The sequence below is a fragment of the Daphnia magna genome, unplaced genomic scaffold, assembly GCF_020631705.1.
Source record: "Daphnia magna isolate NIES unplaced genomic scaffold, ASM2063170v1.1 Dm_contigs201, whole genome shotgun sequence".
NCBI lineage: Eukaryota > Metazoa > Arthropoda > Branchiopoda > Diplostraca > Daphniidae > Daphnia > Daphnia magna.
Genome location: NW_025533173.1, coordinates 28472 through 47033, shown reverse-complemented (window position 1 = coordinate 47033; position 18562 = coordinate 28472). Strand labels below are relative to the sequence as shown.

The 18562-nt window shown below is 33.7% G+C and overlaps 1 protein-coding gene across 1 annotated transcript; it reads right to left on the bottom strand.

Annotated features, from left to right (window-relative positions):
* Nucleotides 1–13510: 13510 nt before the first annotated feature.
* Nucleotides 13511–18448, bottom strand: LOC116936351. The gene is made up of 3 exons (XM_045167461.1): nucleotides 17954–18448; nucleotides 17683–17912; nucleotides 13511–17612 (listed from the first exon to the last, which is right to left on the bottom strand). The coding sequence occupies exons 1-3, from the start codon at nucleotides 18446–18448 to the stop codon at nucleotides 13511–13513; spliced, it is 4827 nt and encodes a 1608-aa protein (XP_045023396.1).
* Between the last annotated feature and the right edge of the window lie 114 nt (nucleotides 18449–18562).

Below are 18562 nucleotides of genomic sequence, written 5' to 3'. Positions count from 1 at the left end.
AAAAATTCATGGTTTAACAGTGTATTCACATTGAATACAAGTATATTCCATGCAGTTTACATATAGAAGTAAAAACTCGTGGTATAACAGTGTATTCACATTGAATACAAGTATATTTGAGGCTGTTTACATATTGAAGTAAAAACTCATGGTATAACAGTGTATTCACATTGAATACAAGTATATTTGATGCTGTTTACATATAGAAATAAAAATTCATGGTTTAACAGTGTATTCACATTGAATACAAGTATATTCCATGCAGTTTACATATAGAAGTAAAAACTCATGGTATAACAGTGTATTCACATTGAATACAAGTATATTCCATGCAGTTTACATATAGAAGTAAAAACTCATGGTATAACAGTGTATTCACATTGAATACAAGTATATTTGATGCTGTTTACATAAAGTAAGTAAAACTCATGGTATAACAGTGTATTCACATTGAATACAAGTATATTTAATGCTGTTTACATATAGAAGTAAAAACTCATGGTATAACAGTGTATTCACATTGAATACAAGTATATTTGATGCTGTTTACATATAGAAGTAAAAACTCATGGTATAACAGTGTATTCACATTGAATACAAGTATATTCCATGCAGTTTACATATAGAAGAAAAACTCATGGTAAAACAGTGTATTCACATTGAATACAAGTATATTCCATGCTGTTTAAATATAGAAGTAAAAACCCATGGTATAACAGTGTATTCACATTGAATACAATTATATTTGATGCTTTTTACATATAGAAGTAAAAACTCATGGTATAACAGTGTATTCACATTGAATAAAAGTATATTTGATGCTGTTTACATATAGAAGTAGAAACTCGTGGTATAACAGTGTATTCACATTAAATACAAGTATATTTGATGCTGTTTACATATAGAAGTAGAAACTCATGGTATAACAGTGTATTCACATTGAATACAAGTACATTTGATGCTGTTTACATATAGAAGTAGAAACTCATGGTATAACAGTGTATTCACATTGAATACAAGTATATTTGATGCAGTTTACATATAGAAGTAAAAAATTATGGTATAACAGTGTATTCAAATTGAATACAAGTATATTTGATGCTGTTTACACATAGAAGTAAAAATTCATGGTTTAACAGTGTATTCACATTGAATACAAGTATATTTCATGCAGTTTACATATAGAAGTAAAAACTCATGGTATAACAGTGTATTCACATTGAATACAAGTATATTCCATGCAGTTTACATATAGAAGTAAAAACTCATGGTATAACAGTGTATTCACATTGAATACAAATATATTTGATGCTGTTTACATATAGAAGTAAAAATAACAGTGTATTCACATAGAATACAAGTATATTTGAGGCTGTTTACATATAGAAGTAAAAACTCATGGTATAACAGTGTATTCACATTGAATACAAGTATATTTGATGCTGTTTACATATAGAAATAAAAATTCATGGTTTAACAGTGTATTCACATTGAATACAAGTATATTCCATGCAGTTTACATATAGAAGTAAAAACTCATGGTATAACAGTGTATTCACATTGAATACAAGAATATTCCATGCAGTTTACATATAGAAGTAAAAACTCATGGTATAACAGTGTATTCACATTGAATACAAGTATATTTGATGCTGTTTACATAAAGAAGTAAAAACTCATGGTATAACAGTGTATTCACATTGAATACAAGTATATTTAATGCTGTTTACATATAGAAGTAAAAACTCATGGTATAACAGTGTATTCACATTGAATACAAGTATATTTGATGCTGTTTACATATAGAAGTAAAAACTCATGGTATACCAGTGTATTCACATTGAATACAAGTATATTCCATGCAGTTTACATATAGAAGAAAAACTCATGGTAAAACAATGTATTCACATTGAATACAAGTATATTCCATGCTGTTTAAATATAGAAGTAAAAACTCATGGTATAACAGTGTATTCACATTGAATACAATTAAATTTGATGCTTTTTACATATAGAAGTAAAAACTCATGGTATAACAGTGTATTCACATTGAATAAAAGAATATTTGATGCTGTTTACATATAGAAGTAGAAACTCATGGTATAACAGTGTATTCACATTAAATACAAGTATATTTGATGCTGTTTACATATAGAAGTAAAAACTCATGGTATAACAGTGTATTCACATTGAATACAAGTATATTTGATGCTGTTTACATATAGAAGTAGAAACTCATGGTATAACAGTGTATTCACATTGAATACAAGTATATTTGATGCAGTTTACATATAGAATTAAAAACTCATGGTATAAAAGTGTATTCACATTGAATACAAGTATATTCCATGCAGTTTACATATAGAAGTAAAAACTCATGGTATAACAGTGTATTCACATTGAATACAAGTATATTTGATGCTGTTTACATATAGAAGTAAAAATAACAGTGTATTCACATTGAATACAAGTATATTGGATGCTGTTTACATATAGAAGTAAAAACTCATGGTATAACAGTGTATTCACATTGAATACAAGTATATTTGATGCTGTTTACATATCAGAACTAAAAACTCATGGTATAACAGTGTATTCACATTGAATACAAGTATATTCCATGCAGTTTACATATAGAAGTAAAAACTCATGGTATAACAGTGTATTCACATTGAATACAAGTATATTTGATGCTGTTTACATATAGAACTAAAAACTCATTGTATAACAGTGTATTCACATTGAATACAAGTATATTCCATGCAGTTTACATATAGAAGTAAAAACTCATGGTATAACAGTGTATTCACATTGAATACAAGTATATTCCATGCAGTTTACATATAGAAGTAAAAACTCATGGTATAACAGTGTATTCACATTGAATACAAGAATATTTGATGCAGTTTACGTATAGAAGTAAAAACTCATGGTATAAAAGTTTATTCAAATTGAATACAAGTATATTTGATGCTGTTTACATATAGATGTGAAAACTCATGGTATAACAGTGTATTCACATTGAATACAAGTATATTTGATGCTGTTTACATATAGAAGTAAAAACTCATGGTGTAACAGTGTATTCACATTGAATACAAGTATATTCCATGCAATTTACATATAAAAGTAAAAACTAATGGTATAACAGGGTATTCACATTGAATACAAGTATATTCCATGCAGTTTACATATAGAAGTAAAAACTCATGGTATAACAGTGTATTCACATTGAATACAAGTATATTCCATGCAGTTTACATATAGAAGTAAAAACTCATGGTATAACAGTGTATTTACATTGAATACAAGTATATTCCATGCAGTTTACATATAGAAGTAAAAACTCATGGTATAACAGTGTTTTCACATTAAATACAAGTATATTCCATGCAGTTTACATATAGAAGTAAAAACTCATGGTATAACAGTGTATTCACATTGAATACAAGTATATTTGATGCTGTTTACATATAGAACTAAAAACTCATGGTATAACAGTGTATTCACATTGAATACAAGTATATTTGATGCTGTTTACATATAGAAGTGAAAACTCATGGTATAACAGTGTATTCACATTGAATACAAGTATATTTGATGCTGTTTACATATAGAAGTAAAAACTCATGGTATAACAGTGTATTCACATTGAATACAAGTATATTTGATGCTGTTTACATATAGAAGTAAAAACTCATGGTATAACAGTGTATTCACATTGAATACAAGTATATTCCATGCAGTTTACATATAGAAGTAAAAACATATGGTATAACAGTGTATTCACATTGAATACAAGTATATTTGATGCTGTTTACATATAGAAGGAAAAACTCGTGGTATAACAGTGTATTAACATTGAATACAAGTATATTTGATGCTGTTTACATATAGAAGTAGAAACTCATGGTATAACAGTGTATTCACATTGAATACAAGTATATTTGATGCTGTTTACATATAGAAGTAGAAACTCATGGTATAACAGTGTATTCACATTGAATACAAGTATATTTGATGCTGTTTACATATAGAAGTAGAAACTCATGGTATAACAGTGTATTCACATTGAATACAAGTATATTCCATGCTGTTTACATATAGAAGTAAAAACTCATGGTATAACAGTGTATTCACATTGAATACAAGTATATTTGATGCTGTTTACATATGGAAGTAAAAACTCATGGTATAACAGTGTATTCACATTGAATACAAGTATATTCCATGCAGTTTACATATAGAAGTAAAAACTCATGGTATAACAGTGTATTCACATTGAATACAAGTATATTTCATGCAGTTTACATATAGAAGTAAAAACTCATGGTATAACAGTGTATTCACATTGAATACAAGTATATTTGATGCAGTTTACATATAGAAGTAAAAATTCATGGTATAACAGTGTATTCACATTAAATACAAGTATATTTGATGCAGTTTACATATAGAAGTAAAAACTCATGGTATAACAGTGTATTCACATTGAATACAAGTATATTTGATGCTGTTTACATATAGAAGTAAAAACTCATGGTATAACAGTGTATTCACATTGAATACAAGTATATTTGATGCTGTTTACATATAGAAGTAAAAACTCATGGTATAACAGTGTATTCACATTGAATACAAGTATATTTGATGCTGTTTACATATAGAAGTAAAAACTCATGGTATAACAGTGTATTCACATTGAATACAAGTATATTTGATGCTGTTTACATATAGAAGTAAAAACTCATGGTATAACAGTGTATTCACATTGAATACAAGTATATTCCATGCAGTTTACATATAGAAGTAAAAACTCATGGTATAACAGTGTATTCACATTGAATACAAGTATATTTGATGCTGTTTACATATAGAAGGAAAAACTCATGGTATAACAGTGTATTCACATTGAATACAAGTATATTTGATGCTGTTTACATATAGAAGTAGAAACTCATGGTATAACAGTGTATTCACATTGAATACAAGTATATTTCATGCTGTTTACATATAGAAGTAAAAACTCATGGTATAACAGTGTATTCACATTGAATACAAGTATATTTGATGCTGTTTACATATAGAAGTAAAAACTCATGGTATAACAGTGTATTCACATTGAATACAAGTATATTCCATGCTGTTTACATATAGAAGTAAAAACTCATGGTATAACAGTGTATTCACATTGAATACAAGTATATTTCATGCAGTTTACATATAGAAGTAAAAACTCATGGTATAACAGTGTATTCACATTGAATACAGAGTATATTCCATGCAGTTTACATATAGAAGTAAAAACTCATGGTATAACAGTGTATTCACATTGAATACAAGTATATTCCATGCAGTTTACATATAGAAGTAAAAACTCATGGTATAACAGTGTATTCACATTGAATACAAGTATATTCCATGCAGTTTACATATAGAAGTAGAAACTCATGGTATAACAGTGTATTCACATTGAATACAAGTATATTTGATGCTGTTTACATATAGAAGTAAAAACTCATGGTATAACAGTGTATTCACATTGAATACAAGTATATTTGATGCTGTTTACATATAGAAGTAAAAACTCATGGTATAACAGTGTATTCACATTGAATACAAGTATATTCGATGCTGTTTACATATAGAAGTAAAAACTCATGGTATAACAGTGTATTCACATTGAATACAAGTATATTTGATGCTGTTTACATATAAAAATAAAAACTCATGGTATAACAGTGTATTCACATTGAATACAAGTATATTTGATGCTGTTTACATATAGAAGTAAAAACTCATGGTATAACAGTGTATTCACATTGAATACAAGTATATTTGATGCTGTTTACATATATAAGTAAAAGCTCATGGTATAACAGTGTATTCACATTGAATACAAGTATATTTGATGCAGTTTACATATAGAAGTAAAAACTCATGGTATAATAGTGTATTCACATTGAATACAAGTATATTTGATGCTGTTTACATATAGAAGTAAAAACTCATGGTATAACAGTGTATTTACATTGAATACAAATATATTTGATGCTGTTTACATATAGAAGTAAAAACTCATGGTATAACAGTGTATTCACATTGAATACAAGTATATTTGATGCTGTTTACATATAGAAGTAAAAACTCATGGTATAACAGTGTATTCACATTGAATACAAGTATATTCGATGCTGTTTACATATAGAAGTAAAAACTCATGGTATAACAGTGTATTCACATTGAATACAAGTATATTCCATGCAGTTTACATATAGAAGGAAAAACTTATGGTATAACAGTGTATTCACATTGAATACAAGTATATTTGATGCTGTTTACATATAGAAGTAAAAACTCATGGTATAACAGTGTATTCACATTGAATACAAGTATATTTGATGCTGTTTACATATAGAAGTAAAAACTCATGGTATAACAGTGTATTCACATTGAATACAAGTATATTTTATGCTGTTTACATATAGAAGTAAAAACTCATGGTATAACAGTGTATTCACATTGAATACAAGTATATTTGATGCTGTTTACATATAGAAGTAAAAACTCATGGTATAACAGTGTATTCACATTGAATACAAGTATATTCCATGCTGTTTACATATAGAAGTAAAAACTCATGGTATAACAGTGTATTCACATTGAATACAAGTATATTTCATGCAGTTTACATATAGAAGTAAAAACTCATGGTATAACAGTGTATTCACATTGAATACAAGTATATTCCATGCAGTTTACATATAGAAGTAAAAACTCATGGTATAACAGTGTATTCACATTGAATACAAGTATATTCCATGCAGTTTACATATAGAAGTAAAAACTTATGGTATAACAGTGTATTCACATTGAATACAAGTATATTCCATGCAGTTTATATATATATAGAAACTCATGGTATAACAGTGTATTCACATTAAATACAAGTATATTTGATGTTGTTTACACATAGAAGTAAAAACTCATGGTATAACAGTGTATTCACATTGAATACAAGTATATTTGATGCTGTTTACATATAGAAGTAAAAACTCATGGTATAACAGTGTATTCACATTGAATACAAGTATATTTGATGCTGTTTACATATAGAAGTAAAAACTCATGGTATAACAGTGTATTCACATTGAATACAAGTATATTTGATGCTGTTTACATATAAAAATAAAAACTCATGGTATAACAGTGTATTCACATTGAATACAAGTATATTTGATGCTGTTTACATATAGAAGTAAAAACTCATGGTATAACAGTGTATTCACATTGAATACAAGTATATTTGATGCTGTTTACATATAGAAGTAAAAACTCATGGTATAACAGTGTATTCACATTGAATACAAGTATATTTGATGCTGTTTACATATAGAAGTAGAAACTCATGGTATAACAATGTATTCACATTGAATACAAGTATATTTGATGCTGTTTACATATAGAAGTAAAAACTCATGGTATAACAGTGTATTCACATTGAATACAAGTATATTTGATGCTGTTTACATATAGAAGTAAAAACTCATGGTATAACAGTGTATTCACATTGAATACAAGTATATTCCATGCAGTTTACATATAGAATTAAAAACTCATGGTATAACAGTGTATTCACATTGAATACAAGTATATTTGATGCTGTTTACATATAGAAGTAAAAACTCATGGTATAACAGTGTATTTACATTGAATACAAGTATATTCCATGCAGTTTACATATAGAAGTAAAAACTCATGGTATAACAGTGTATTCACATTGAATACAAGTATATTCCATGCAGTTTACATATAGAAGTAAAAACTCATGGTATAACAGTGTATTCACATTGAATACAAGTATATTCCATGCAGTTTACATATAGAAGTAAAAACTCATGGTATAACAGTGTATTCACATTGAATACAAGTATATTCCATGCAGTTTACATATAGAAGTAAAAACTCATGGTATAACAGTGTATTCACATTGAATACAAGTATATTTGATGCTGTTTACATATAGAAGTAAAAACTCATGGTATAACAGTGTATTCACATTGAATACAAGTATATTTGATGCTGTTTACATATAGAAGTAGAAACTCATGGTATAACAATGTATTCACATTGAATACAAGTATATTTGATGCTGTTTACATATAGAAGTAAAAACTCATGGTATAACAGTGTATTCACATTGAATACAAGTATATTTGATGCTGTTTACATATAAAAATAAAAACTCATGGTATAACAGTGTATTCACATTGAATACAAGTATATTTGATGCTGTTTACATATAGAAGTAAAAACTCATGGTATAACAGTGTATTCACATTGAATACAAGTATATTTGATGCTGTTTACATATAGAAGTAAAAACTCATGGTATAACAGTGTATTCACATTGAATACAAGTATATTTGATGCAGTTTACATATAGAAGTAAAAACTCATGGTATAACAGTGTATTCACATTGAATACAAGTATATTCGATGCAGTTTACATATAGAAGTAAAAACTCATGGTATAACAGTGTATTCACATTGAATACAAGTATATTTGATGCTGTTTACATATAGAAGTAAAAACTCATGGTATAACAGTGTATTCACATTGAATACAAGTATATTTGATGCTGTTTACATATAGAAGTAAAAACTCATGGTATAACAGTGTATTCACATTGAATACAAGTATATTCGATGCTGTTTACATATAGAAGTAAAAACTCATGGTATAACAGTGTATTCACATTGAATACAAGTATATTCCATGCAGTTTACATATAGAAGTAAAAACTCATGGTATAACAGTGTATTCACATTGAATACAAGTATATTCGATGCTGTTTACATATAGAAGTAAAAACTCATGGTATAACAGTGTATTCACATTGAATACAAGTATATTTGATGCTGTTTACATATAGAAGTAAAAACTCATGGTATAACAGTGTATTCACATTGAATACAAGTATATTCCATGCAGTTTACATATAGAAGTAAAAACTCATGGTATAACAGTGTATTCACATTGAATACAAGTATATTTGATGCTGTTTACATATAGAAGTAAAAACTCATGGTATAACAGTGTATTCACATTGAATACAAGTATATTCCATGCTGTTTACATATAGAAGTAAAAACTCATGGTATAACAGTGTATTCACATTGAATACAAGTATATTTCATGCAGTTTACATATAGAAGTAAAAACTCATGGTATAACAGTGTATTCACATTGAATACAAGTATATTCCATGCAGTTTACATATAGAAGTAAAAACTCATGGTATAACAGTGTATTCACATTGAATACAAGTATATTCCATGCAGTTTACATATAGAAGTAAAAACTCATGGTATAACAGTGTATTCACATTGAATACAAGTATATTCCATGCAGTTTACATATAGAAGTAAAAAACTCATGGTATAACAGTGTATTCACATTGAATACAAGTATATTTGATGCTGTTTACATATAGAAGTAAAAACTCATGGTATAACAGTGTATTCACATTGAATACAAGTATATTTGATGCTGTTTACATATAGAAGTAAAAACTCATGGTATAACAGTGTATTCACATTGAATACAAGTATATTTGATGCTGTTTACATATAGAAGTAAAAACTCATGGTATAACAGTGTATTCACATTGAATACAAGTATATTCCATGCTGTTTACATATAGAAGTAAAAACTCATGGTATAACAGTGTATTCACATTGAATACAAGTATATTTGATGCTGTTTACATATAGAAGTAAAAACTCATGGTATAACAGTGTATTCACATTGAATACAAGTATATTTGATGCTGTTTACATATAGAAGTAAAAACTCATGGTATAACAGTGTATTCACATTGAATACAAGTATATTTGATGCTGTTTACATATAGAAGTAAAAACTCATGGTATAACAGTGTATTCACATTGAATACAAGTATATTCCATGCAGTTTACATATAGAAGTAAAAACTCATGGTATAACAGTGTATTCACATTGAATACAAGTATATTTGATGCTGTTTACATATAGAAGTAAAAACTCATGGTATAACAGTGTATTCACATTGAATACAAGTATATTCCATGCAGTTTACATATAGAAGTAAAAACTCATGGTATAACAGTGTATTCACATTGAATACAAGTATATTTGATGCTGTTTACATATAGAAGTAAAAACTCATGGTATAACAGTGTATTCACATTGAATACAAGTATATTCCATGCAGTTTACATATAGAAGTAAAAACTCATGGTATAACAGTGTATTCACATTGAATACAAGTATATTCCATGCAGTTTACATATAGAAGTAAAAACTCATGGTATAACAGTGTATTCACATTGAATACAAGTATATTCCATGCAGTTTACATATAGAAGTAAAAACTCATGGTATAACAGTGTATTCACATTGAATACAAGTATATTCCATGCAGTTTACATATAGAAGTAAAAACTCATGGTATAACAGTGTATTCACATTGAATACAAGTATATTTGATGCTGTTTACATATAGAACTAAAAACTCATGGTATAACAGTGTATTCACATTGAATACAAGTATATTCCATGCAGTTTACATATAGAAGTAAAAACTCATGGTATAACAGTGTATTCACATTGAATACAAGTATATTTGATGCTGTTTACATATAGAAGTAAAAACTCATGGTATAACAGTGTATTCACATTGAATACAAGTATATTTGATGCTGTTTACATATAGAAGTAAAAACTCATGGTATAACAGTGTATTCACATTGAATACAAGTATATTCCATGCTGTTTACATATAGAAGTAAAAACTCATGGTATAACAGTGTATTCACATTGAATACAAGTATATTCGATGCTGTTTACATATAGAAGTAAAAACTCATGGTATAACAGTGTATTCACATTGAATACAAGTATATTTGATGCTGTTTACATATAGAAGTAAAAACTCATGGTATAACAGTGTATTCACATTGAATACAAGTATATTCGATGCTGTTTACATATAGAAGTAAAAACTCATGGTATAACAGTGTATTCACATTGAATACAAGTATATTTGATGCTGTTTACATATAGAAGTAAAAACTCATGGTATAACAGTGTATTCACATTGAATACAAGTATATTCCATGCAGTTTACATATAGAAGTAAAAACTCATGGTATAACAGTGTATTCACATTGAATACAAGTATATTTGATGCTGTTTACATATAGAAGTAAAAACTCATGGTATAACAGTGTATTCACATTGAATACAAGTATATTTGATGTGTTTACATATAGAAGTAAAAACTCATGGTATAACAGTGTATTCACATTGAATACAAGTATATTCCATGCAGTTTACATATAGAAGTAAAAACTCATGGTATAACAGTGTATTCACATTGAATACAAGTATATTTGATGCTGTTTACATATAGAAGTAAAAACTCATGGTATAACAGTGTATTCACATTGAATACAAGTATATTTGATGCTGTTTACATATAGAAGTAAAAACTCATGGTATAACAGTGTATTCACATTGAATACAAGTATATTCCATGCAGTTTACATATAGAAGTAAAAACTCATGGTATAACAGTGTATTCACATTGAATACAAGTATATTTGATGCTGTTTACATATAGAAGTAAAAACTCATGGTATAACAGTGTATTCACATTGAATACAAGTATATTTGATGCTGTTTACATATAGAAGTAAAAACTCATGGTATAACAGTGTATTCACATTGAATACAAGTATATTCCATGCAGTTTACATATAGAAGTAAAAACTCATGGTATAACAGTGTATTCACATTGAATACAAGTATATTTGATGCTGTTTACATATAGAAGTAAAAACTCATGGTATAACAGTGTATTCACATTGAATACAAGTATATTTGATGCTGTTTACATATAGAAGTAAAAACTCATGGTATAACAGTGTATTCACATTGAATACAAGTATATTTGATGCTGTTTACATATAGAAGTAAAAACTCATGGTATAACAGTGTATTCACATTGAATACAAGTATATTTGATGCTGTTTACATATAGAAGTAAAAAATCATGGTATAACAGTGTATTCACATTGAATACAAGTATATTCCATGCAGTTTACATATAGAAGTAAAAACTAATGGTATAACAGTGTATTCACATTGAATACAAGTATATTTGATGCTGTTTACATATAGAACTAAAAACTCATGGTATAACAGTGTATTCACATTGAATACAAGTATATTCCATGCAGTTTACATATAGAAGTAAAAACTCATGGTATAACAGTGTATTCACATTGAATACAAGTATATTCCATGCAGTTTACATATAGAAGTAAAAACTCATGGTATAACAGTGTATTCACATTGAATACAAGTATATTTGATGCTGTTTACATATAGAAGTAAAAACTCATGGTATAACAGTGTATTCACATTGAATACAAGTATATTTGATGCTGTTTACATATAGAAGTAAAAACTCATGGTATAACAGTGTATTCACATTGAATACAAGTATATTTGATGCAGTTTACATATAGAAGTAAAAACTCATGGTATAACAGTGTATTCACATTGAATACAAGTATATTCCATGCAGTTTACATATAGAAGTAAAAACTCATGGTATAACAGTGTATTCACATTGAATACAAGTATATTTGATGCTGTTTACATATAGAACTAAAAACTCATGGTATAACAGTGTATTCACATTGAATACAAGTATATTCCATGCAGTTTACATATAGAAGTAAAAACTCATGGTATAACAGTGTATTCACATTGAATACAAGTATATTTGATGCTGTTTACATATAGAAGTAAAAACTCATGGTATAACAGTGTATTCACATTGAATACAAGTATATTCCATGCAGTTTACATATAGAAGTAAAAACTCATGGTATAACAGTGTATTCACATTGAATACAAGTATATTTGATGCTGTTTACATATAGAAGTAAAAACTCATGGTATAACAGTGTATTCACATTGAATACAAGTATATTTGATGCTGTTTACATATAGAACTAAAAACTCATGGTATAACAGTGTATTCACATTGAATACAAGTATATTCCATGCAGTTTACATATAGAAGTAAAAACTCATGGTATAACAGTGTATTCACATTGAATACAAGTATATTCGATGCTGTTTACATATAGAAGTAAAAACTCATGGTATAACAGTGTATTCACATTGAATACAAGTATATTCGATGCTGTTTACATATTGTCCGGCACTTAGTTTGCCGGCGAGTTTTGAAGACAAGGGAGATTGGGAGTTTTAAAGATCTTTATTTGCCACTTGAAAAAAGGTAACAGCATTTGCCAGATGCAGTTGCTTCTCGTTTAAGAGTACAAAATCGAGTGCGTGAAACTATAAATTTTGGGCGCACAAAGACAAAAGGGGAGAACGGGCTAGGCCAGCTAGTGGAAGGGGGAAGCCCTTTCTTTGTTGCAGGATTGATTATTTGGCGTCGTCCGCCACACAGCCGGCCCTGTTTCCATCACTGGAAACATCTTCTTCTTCGTCAGCTTCTAATAGACACAGTTTGTGTGCGGACCGCACAAAACTGGACGTTTTAGTAGGTGGATTGGAGGGATCCTGTCGGCCTTTTCTTCCGGTTGCCACTCGGATGACTTTCACCTCTGCCGATCGCACGACGCCGTCTTGACCATGGATAACGCGAGTGATGCGGCCTATGGGCCATTCTCCCCGCTTCACGTTCGGCATGACGACGATTACAATGTCGTCGACGGCCAAATTTCTTCGCGGGCGCAGCCACTTGCGTCGTTCGATTAAGTCAGGGACGTACTCTTTCAGCCACCTATTCCAAAAGTGGGTGATGAGAGCCTGCGATTCTAACCAGCGCCTTTTGGTTAGACCACCAAATTCTTCTGCGTCGTCGACATGAAAACCCGGATTGGGCCGTCCCGTCAGGAAATGATTGGGCGTGAGGGGCTGCGGATCGTGCGGATCGACGCTGACATGCGTCAATGGTCTGGCGTTTAGGAGCGCGGAGACGCCAGACATCGCGGTGAGCAGGACTTCGTCGTTGAGCGTGCGCTCGTTGAGCACGCTACGAAGTGCGCGTTTGGCTGATTGAATGAGACGCTCCCAGCTGCCGCCGAAGTGTGGGGAAGCAGGCGGGCTAAAGCGCCATTCGACGTCCTGATTGGCCATTTTGTTGGCCAATATTTCCCGATTCCAACCGGCGAGTGCGTCCGAGATTTCTTGCTCTCCGGCGACTAGATTCGTGCCGTTGTCGCTGTAGCAGATCCGTGGCAGACCTCGTAGATCGACGAATCGGGTGAATGCCATCATGAAGGAATCCAGATCCATCGAGTGGGTAACGTCCAGGTGAACTGCACGGCAGTCAAGGCAAGTGAAAATGACGCCATAGCGTTTCACCTTGCGGCGAAATATGGTTAAGAAAAACGGACCGAAGAAATCAATTCCGACGTTGGAAAATGCCGGCAAATGAGATTGAAGACGGCTAGCGGGAAGCGGACCCATCAATGGAGGATCCGGTTTGCTGTTGCGCAATTTGCACTCGAAGCAATCGCGGATAATACGCCGGATGGATGCGCGAGGCCGTAGAACGTGATATTGCAGGCGTAAATCGTGCAGCGTGAATTCGGTTGAAGCGTGGTCCAGCCGCTCATGTACCTCCCGGATCAGCATGGTGGCGAGTTGACTGATGGGATCCAGGATGATAGGATGCTTGGCGAATTCCGGAATGGACGCATGTTGAAGCCTTCCGCCAACGCGCATAATTCCGCGCGTGTCTAAAGTCGGATTGAGGGACGCTAGTTTGGACGTTGCAGGCACTGGTTTACCTTTCCGGATGTAGTCGAGCTCGATTTGAAAATGATGAGCCTGGTCCACCTTGATGATCACATCGGCCGCTTCACGAATATCCGCCGGAATGAGCCATTGTTGCCCTACTCGCGGAAGTTTTTTGATAGATAAATTGAAGTTAGTCAGGAACCGGAGCAGCCACGCTACGATTCTTTTGATGGTGATGATTTTGGATGAATTTTGAATGAGAGTGTAAATTGGATGAGGTTTTTTGACGCGCAGCGAGCCCACATATTTTTCAGGCACCACTTCCACATCGTCGTGGGACGGCTCATCGATGATGATGGGCGACGGCCAATTCGCTTCCGGCATTTTGAGAAAATCGGGTCCGCGCAACCAGCGGTGCTGAGTCGTCAGGTGGATTGCCGGAATTCCTCTTGAACAGTCATCGGCTGGATTGAGATTGCCGGGCACATGACGCCATTGACTTGCTTTGCTGGTGTCGGCGATCTCTGTGATGCGATGGGCGACAAATGCGTGATATTTGCACCTTGTCGAATGAATCCACTGGAGGACAGTCTGAGAGTCGCACCAGTAGGTCACGTTGGAAGCGATTGGTCCGAGCTCTTTTACGGCGCTGGCACATAATCTGGCGCCGAGGACGGCTCCTTGCAACTCCAAGCGAGGGATGGATAATTGACGCAGAGGAGCGACTCGAGCCTTTGCAAGAATTAAATTTAAAGAAAAATTCTCTTCGCCGTATTTCGCGCGTATATAGACGCACGCACCAAAACCAGCTTCTGAGGCGTCGGTGAATACGTGTAGCTCGTATTCCAGCGGCTTCGAGTGTTTTCGAAAACAGCGGGGTATCTTCAATTTTGCGATAAATTCGAGCTCCGATGCCCACGCCTTCCAGACAGCTAGCAGATTCGGCGGCAGCGCGTCGTCCCAGTCGATTCCGGCGCGCCAAACATCTTGCATAAGAATTTTCGCGACCATTATCACCGGGGAAAGGAAACCCATTGGATCATAAATCGAGGAAATTTCTTGCAAAACTTCTCGTTTTGTCTTGATGTCGGTCCTAGTGGAAGTTTTGAAAATAAATATATCAGCTTGACAATCCCATAACATTCCAAGCGTGCGCTCGATCGGAAGTCGGTCAGCGTCCAAATCCAAGGAGCGCGATAAATCATTTTTGTCGACGGTGGCCAACACGGACCGTGATGAAGACAGCCATTGAACCATATTGAATCCGCCCAGTTTCAGCAACGCGGATACGTCCTGGCGGAGTGTGATGGCCTCTTCTTCGGTTTCGGTACAGTCCAAATAATTGTCGACGTAGATGTTGTTTAATACCTTGTTTGCGACGTTGGGGTAGAGGTGGCCAAAATCTTCGGCCGTACGTCGGAGCGCAAAAATGCATGTAGTAGGAGAGGAGACTGCGCCAAAAATGTGGACCGCCATTTGAAAAGTTGTCGGTGGATCTTTGCTGCCGGGCGTCCTCCATAAGAATTTGAGTAGCGACTGCTGGTGTTTAGGCACTTGAACTTGGTGATACATTTTTTCTATGTCACCTGAGATTGGTACCGGCAGCATCCGAAAACGCAAGATAACTCCTATTAGACCAGTTAAAAGATCCGGGCCTTTGAATAATTGGTCGTTCAGGGAAGTACCGCGGTGTTGTGCGGAGGGATTAAAAACCACGCGAACTTTGCCAGGTTTCGCGGACGTTTGTACACCGTGATGCGGCAGGATCCATTCTTGGCCGTTTGGAACAGGATTCGATGGTGCCGGGATGGCGTGGCCAAGAGAGATGTATTCTTCGACAACTCGAGCGTAGCTTTTCGCGAATGTTGGATCTTTTTCAAAACGTCGCTCCAGCGAATGAAGATGCCGAAGCGCCACTTCTCGATTGTTGGGTAAATTTGGTTTTTCATTTCGCAGCATGAGCGCCACCTCATACCGCTCGCCGGTATGGCGAATTGTTTTGTTTAAGATGCTGAGGGCTTTCTTGTCTTCGTTGCTCATTGGCGGGTGTGCGGGAGAGTTGACACCGAAGGATTCCGTGAGCCAGAACTGCGTGACAGCATCTTCTAATTTTTGAAACACAGAATGTTTATAAACATGAAGAATTTTTGAAGGCGACGTGTCTTGTGTTTGCAGCATTGTGGTTGGAACTGGGCCTGTTAGACACCAACCAAAATGGGTACGTATTCCGTCAGGAGCTTCTATTCCGTCCGGAGGCATCCGGACGTCCAACACGTCGTGGACTCTCATGACGTCACGTCCAAGAAGCACAGATACCTTGTTGGAGTCGATGAGAGGGAAGTCCAAGTCATTCAAATGTTTCCACTGGTGTTTAAGAGCTGGCCAATTGATTTTCCGGCTCGTCACTTCCAACTTCGGGACAGAGTATGCATTTTTCACAGCGAAGGCACGACTCTGATCTCGAGGAAAAACATTGAAGTTGACTCTGGTTGTTTTGATTTCTGGATCGACGCCGTGGAAGGTTCCAAGTCGAGCGATTTCAGTCGGCCCATCAATTTTCAGATGAGCGGATAAATCTTGAAGAATGAGGGAAGCTTCACTTCCAGGATCTAGGAGAGCGAAGGTGTCGAATTTATTTCCGTTGTGTTCGACCGTCACGGGCACTACTTGCAGTAAAGTAATTATTTGAGCTCCATCTACGAAGTGAGTGGCTACTAATTTCTTTTCTTCTTTTTGTGAAGAGGGGGTTTCTCCGTTTGAGGTGGAGCTTTTTCCGATTCTGGATTTTTCCAAGAAATGCGTGGTGCACCATGCAACAAAGTGTGATGGCGAAGTTCACAATCTTTGACTTCACATTTTTCTTGCTTGTGCACTCTTTGAGCATGTGACCTTTGCTTAAGCATTTAATGCAACAACCGGAACTTTTGATGAACTGCGCTCTCTCTTCTAGAGATTTTGCGCTGAACTTTGGACACTGGGCGAGCCGATGATCTTCTTTGCAGAGAAGGCAGATTAACTTTTTCGGATGGTTCTCTGCTTGATCTTTTTCTTTTGCTTTGCCTTCTTTGTTGCCTTGTTGCTGAGGCGGAAGAATGGTGTTTATCTTGGGGGGAACCGAACGCCTGGATCTTTTTGCCGGCCCATTTTTTGCTTTTGTTGTTGCTGGTCTTTTTCAATCTTTAATTGACAGTGCTTGGCCATCATCTCACCTTTTACTACCGTGTGAAGCCAGTCAGCAAAATCTTGCAGATTTAGACACCGAGGATGATTCTTACTAATCTTTTTCCCCCACCTGCTTTGGATGTCAGGGGGCATCTTCGAGTGAACTAGCTCCATGAGTGTCACGGAATAAAGTTCTTTTTCGTATCCGCCGCTCTTGAGTGACGCAACGGACCCGTTGATGTTTTGCGAGGCTTTCAACAATGATTTGTAGTCGTTCATATTCAATCTCGGAAGATTGATGAGTGATTGAATGTAAGATCTTGAGACCAGTTGCGGGTGGCCGTAGGTCGCTTCTAGTTCCCGAAGAGCTTTATCATACAAAGCTGGACTGCTCAACGAATCTCCGAGGCCATCTCGAATATCTTGAGTTAGACACTGCTTCAGTATTGCCATCTTCTGGGTCGTCGAGATGGACGAATTCTGGTGGACGAGATCTCTATAGATCGCGATCCAATCAGCCCATTTTTTCGAGTCTCCGTCGAAGGGTTGTAGATCCAATTTTGGCAA

What these genes read in the sequence shown, in the direction of transcription:
- LOC116936351 (XM_045167461.1), bottom strand. Translation starts at nt 18,448, where the DNA reads ATGGCAATACTGAAGCAGTGTCTAACTCAAGATATTCGAGATGGCCTC. An exon ending in GCCGGCAAAAAGATCCAGGC is followed by an intron (nt 17,913 to 17,953) that starts GTTCGGTTCCCC and finishes CTTCCGCCTCAG; the next exon opens with CAACAAGGCAACAAAGAAGG. An exon ending in ACAAGCAAGAAAAATGTGAA is followed by an intron (nt 17,613 to 17,682) that starts GTCAAAGATTGT and finishes GGAAAAATCCAG; the next exon opens with AATCGGAAAAAGCTCCACCT.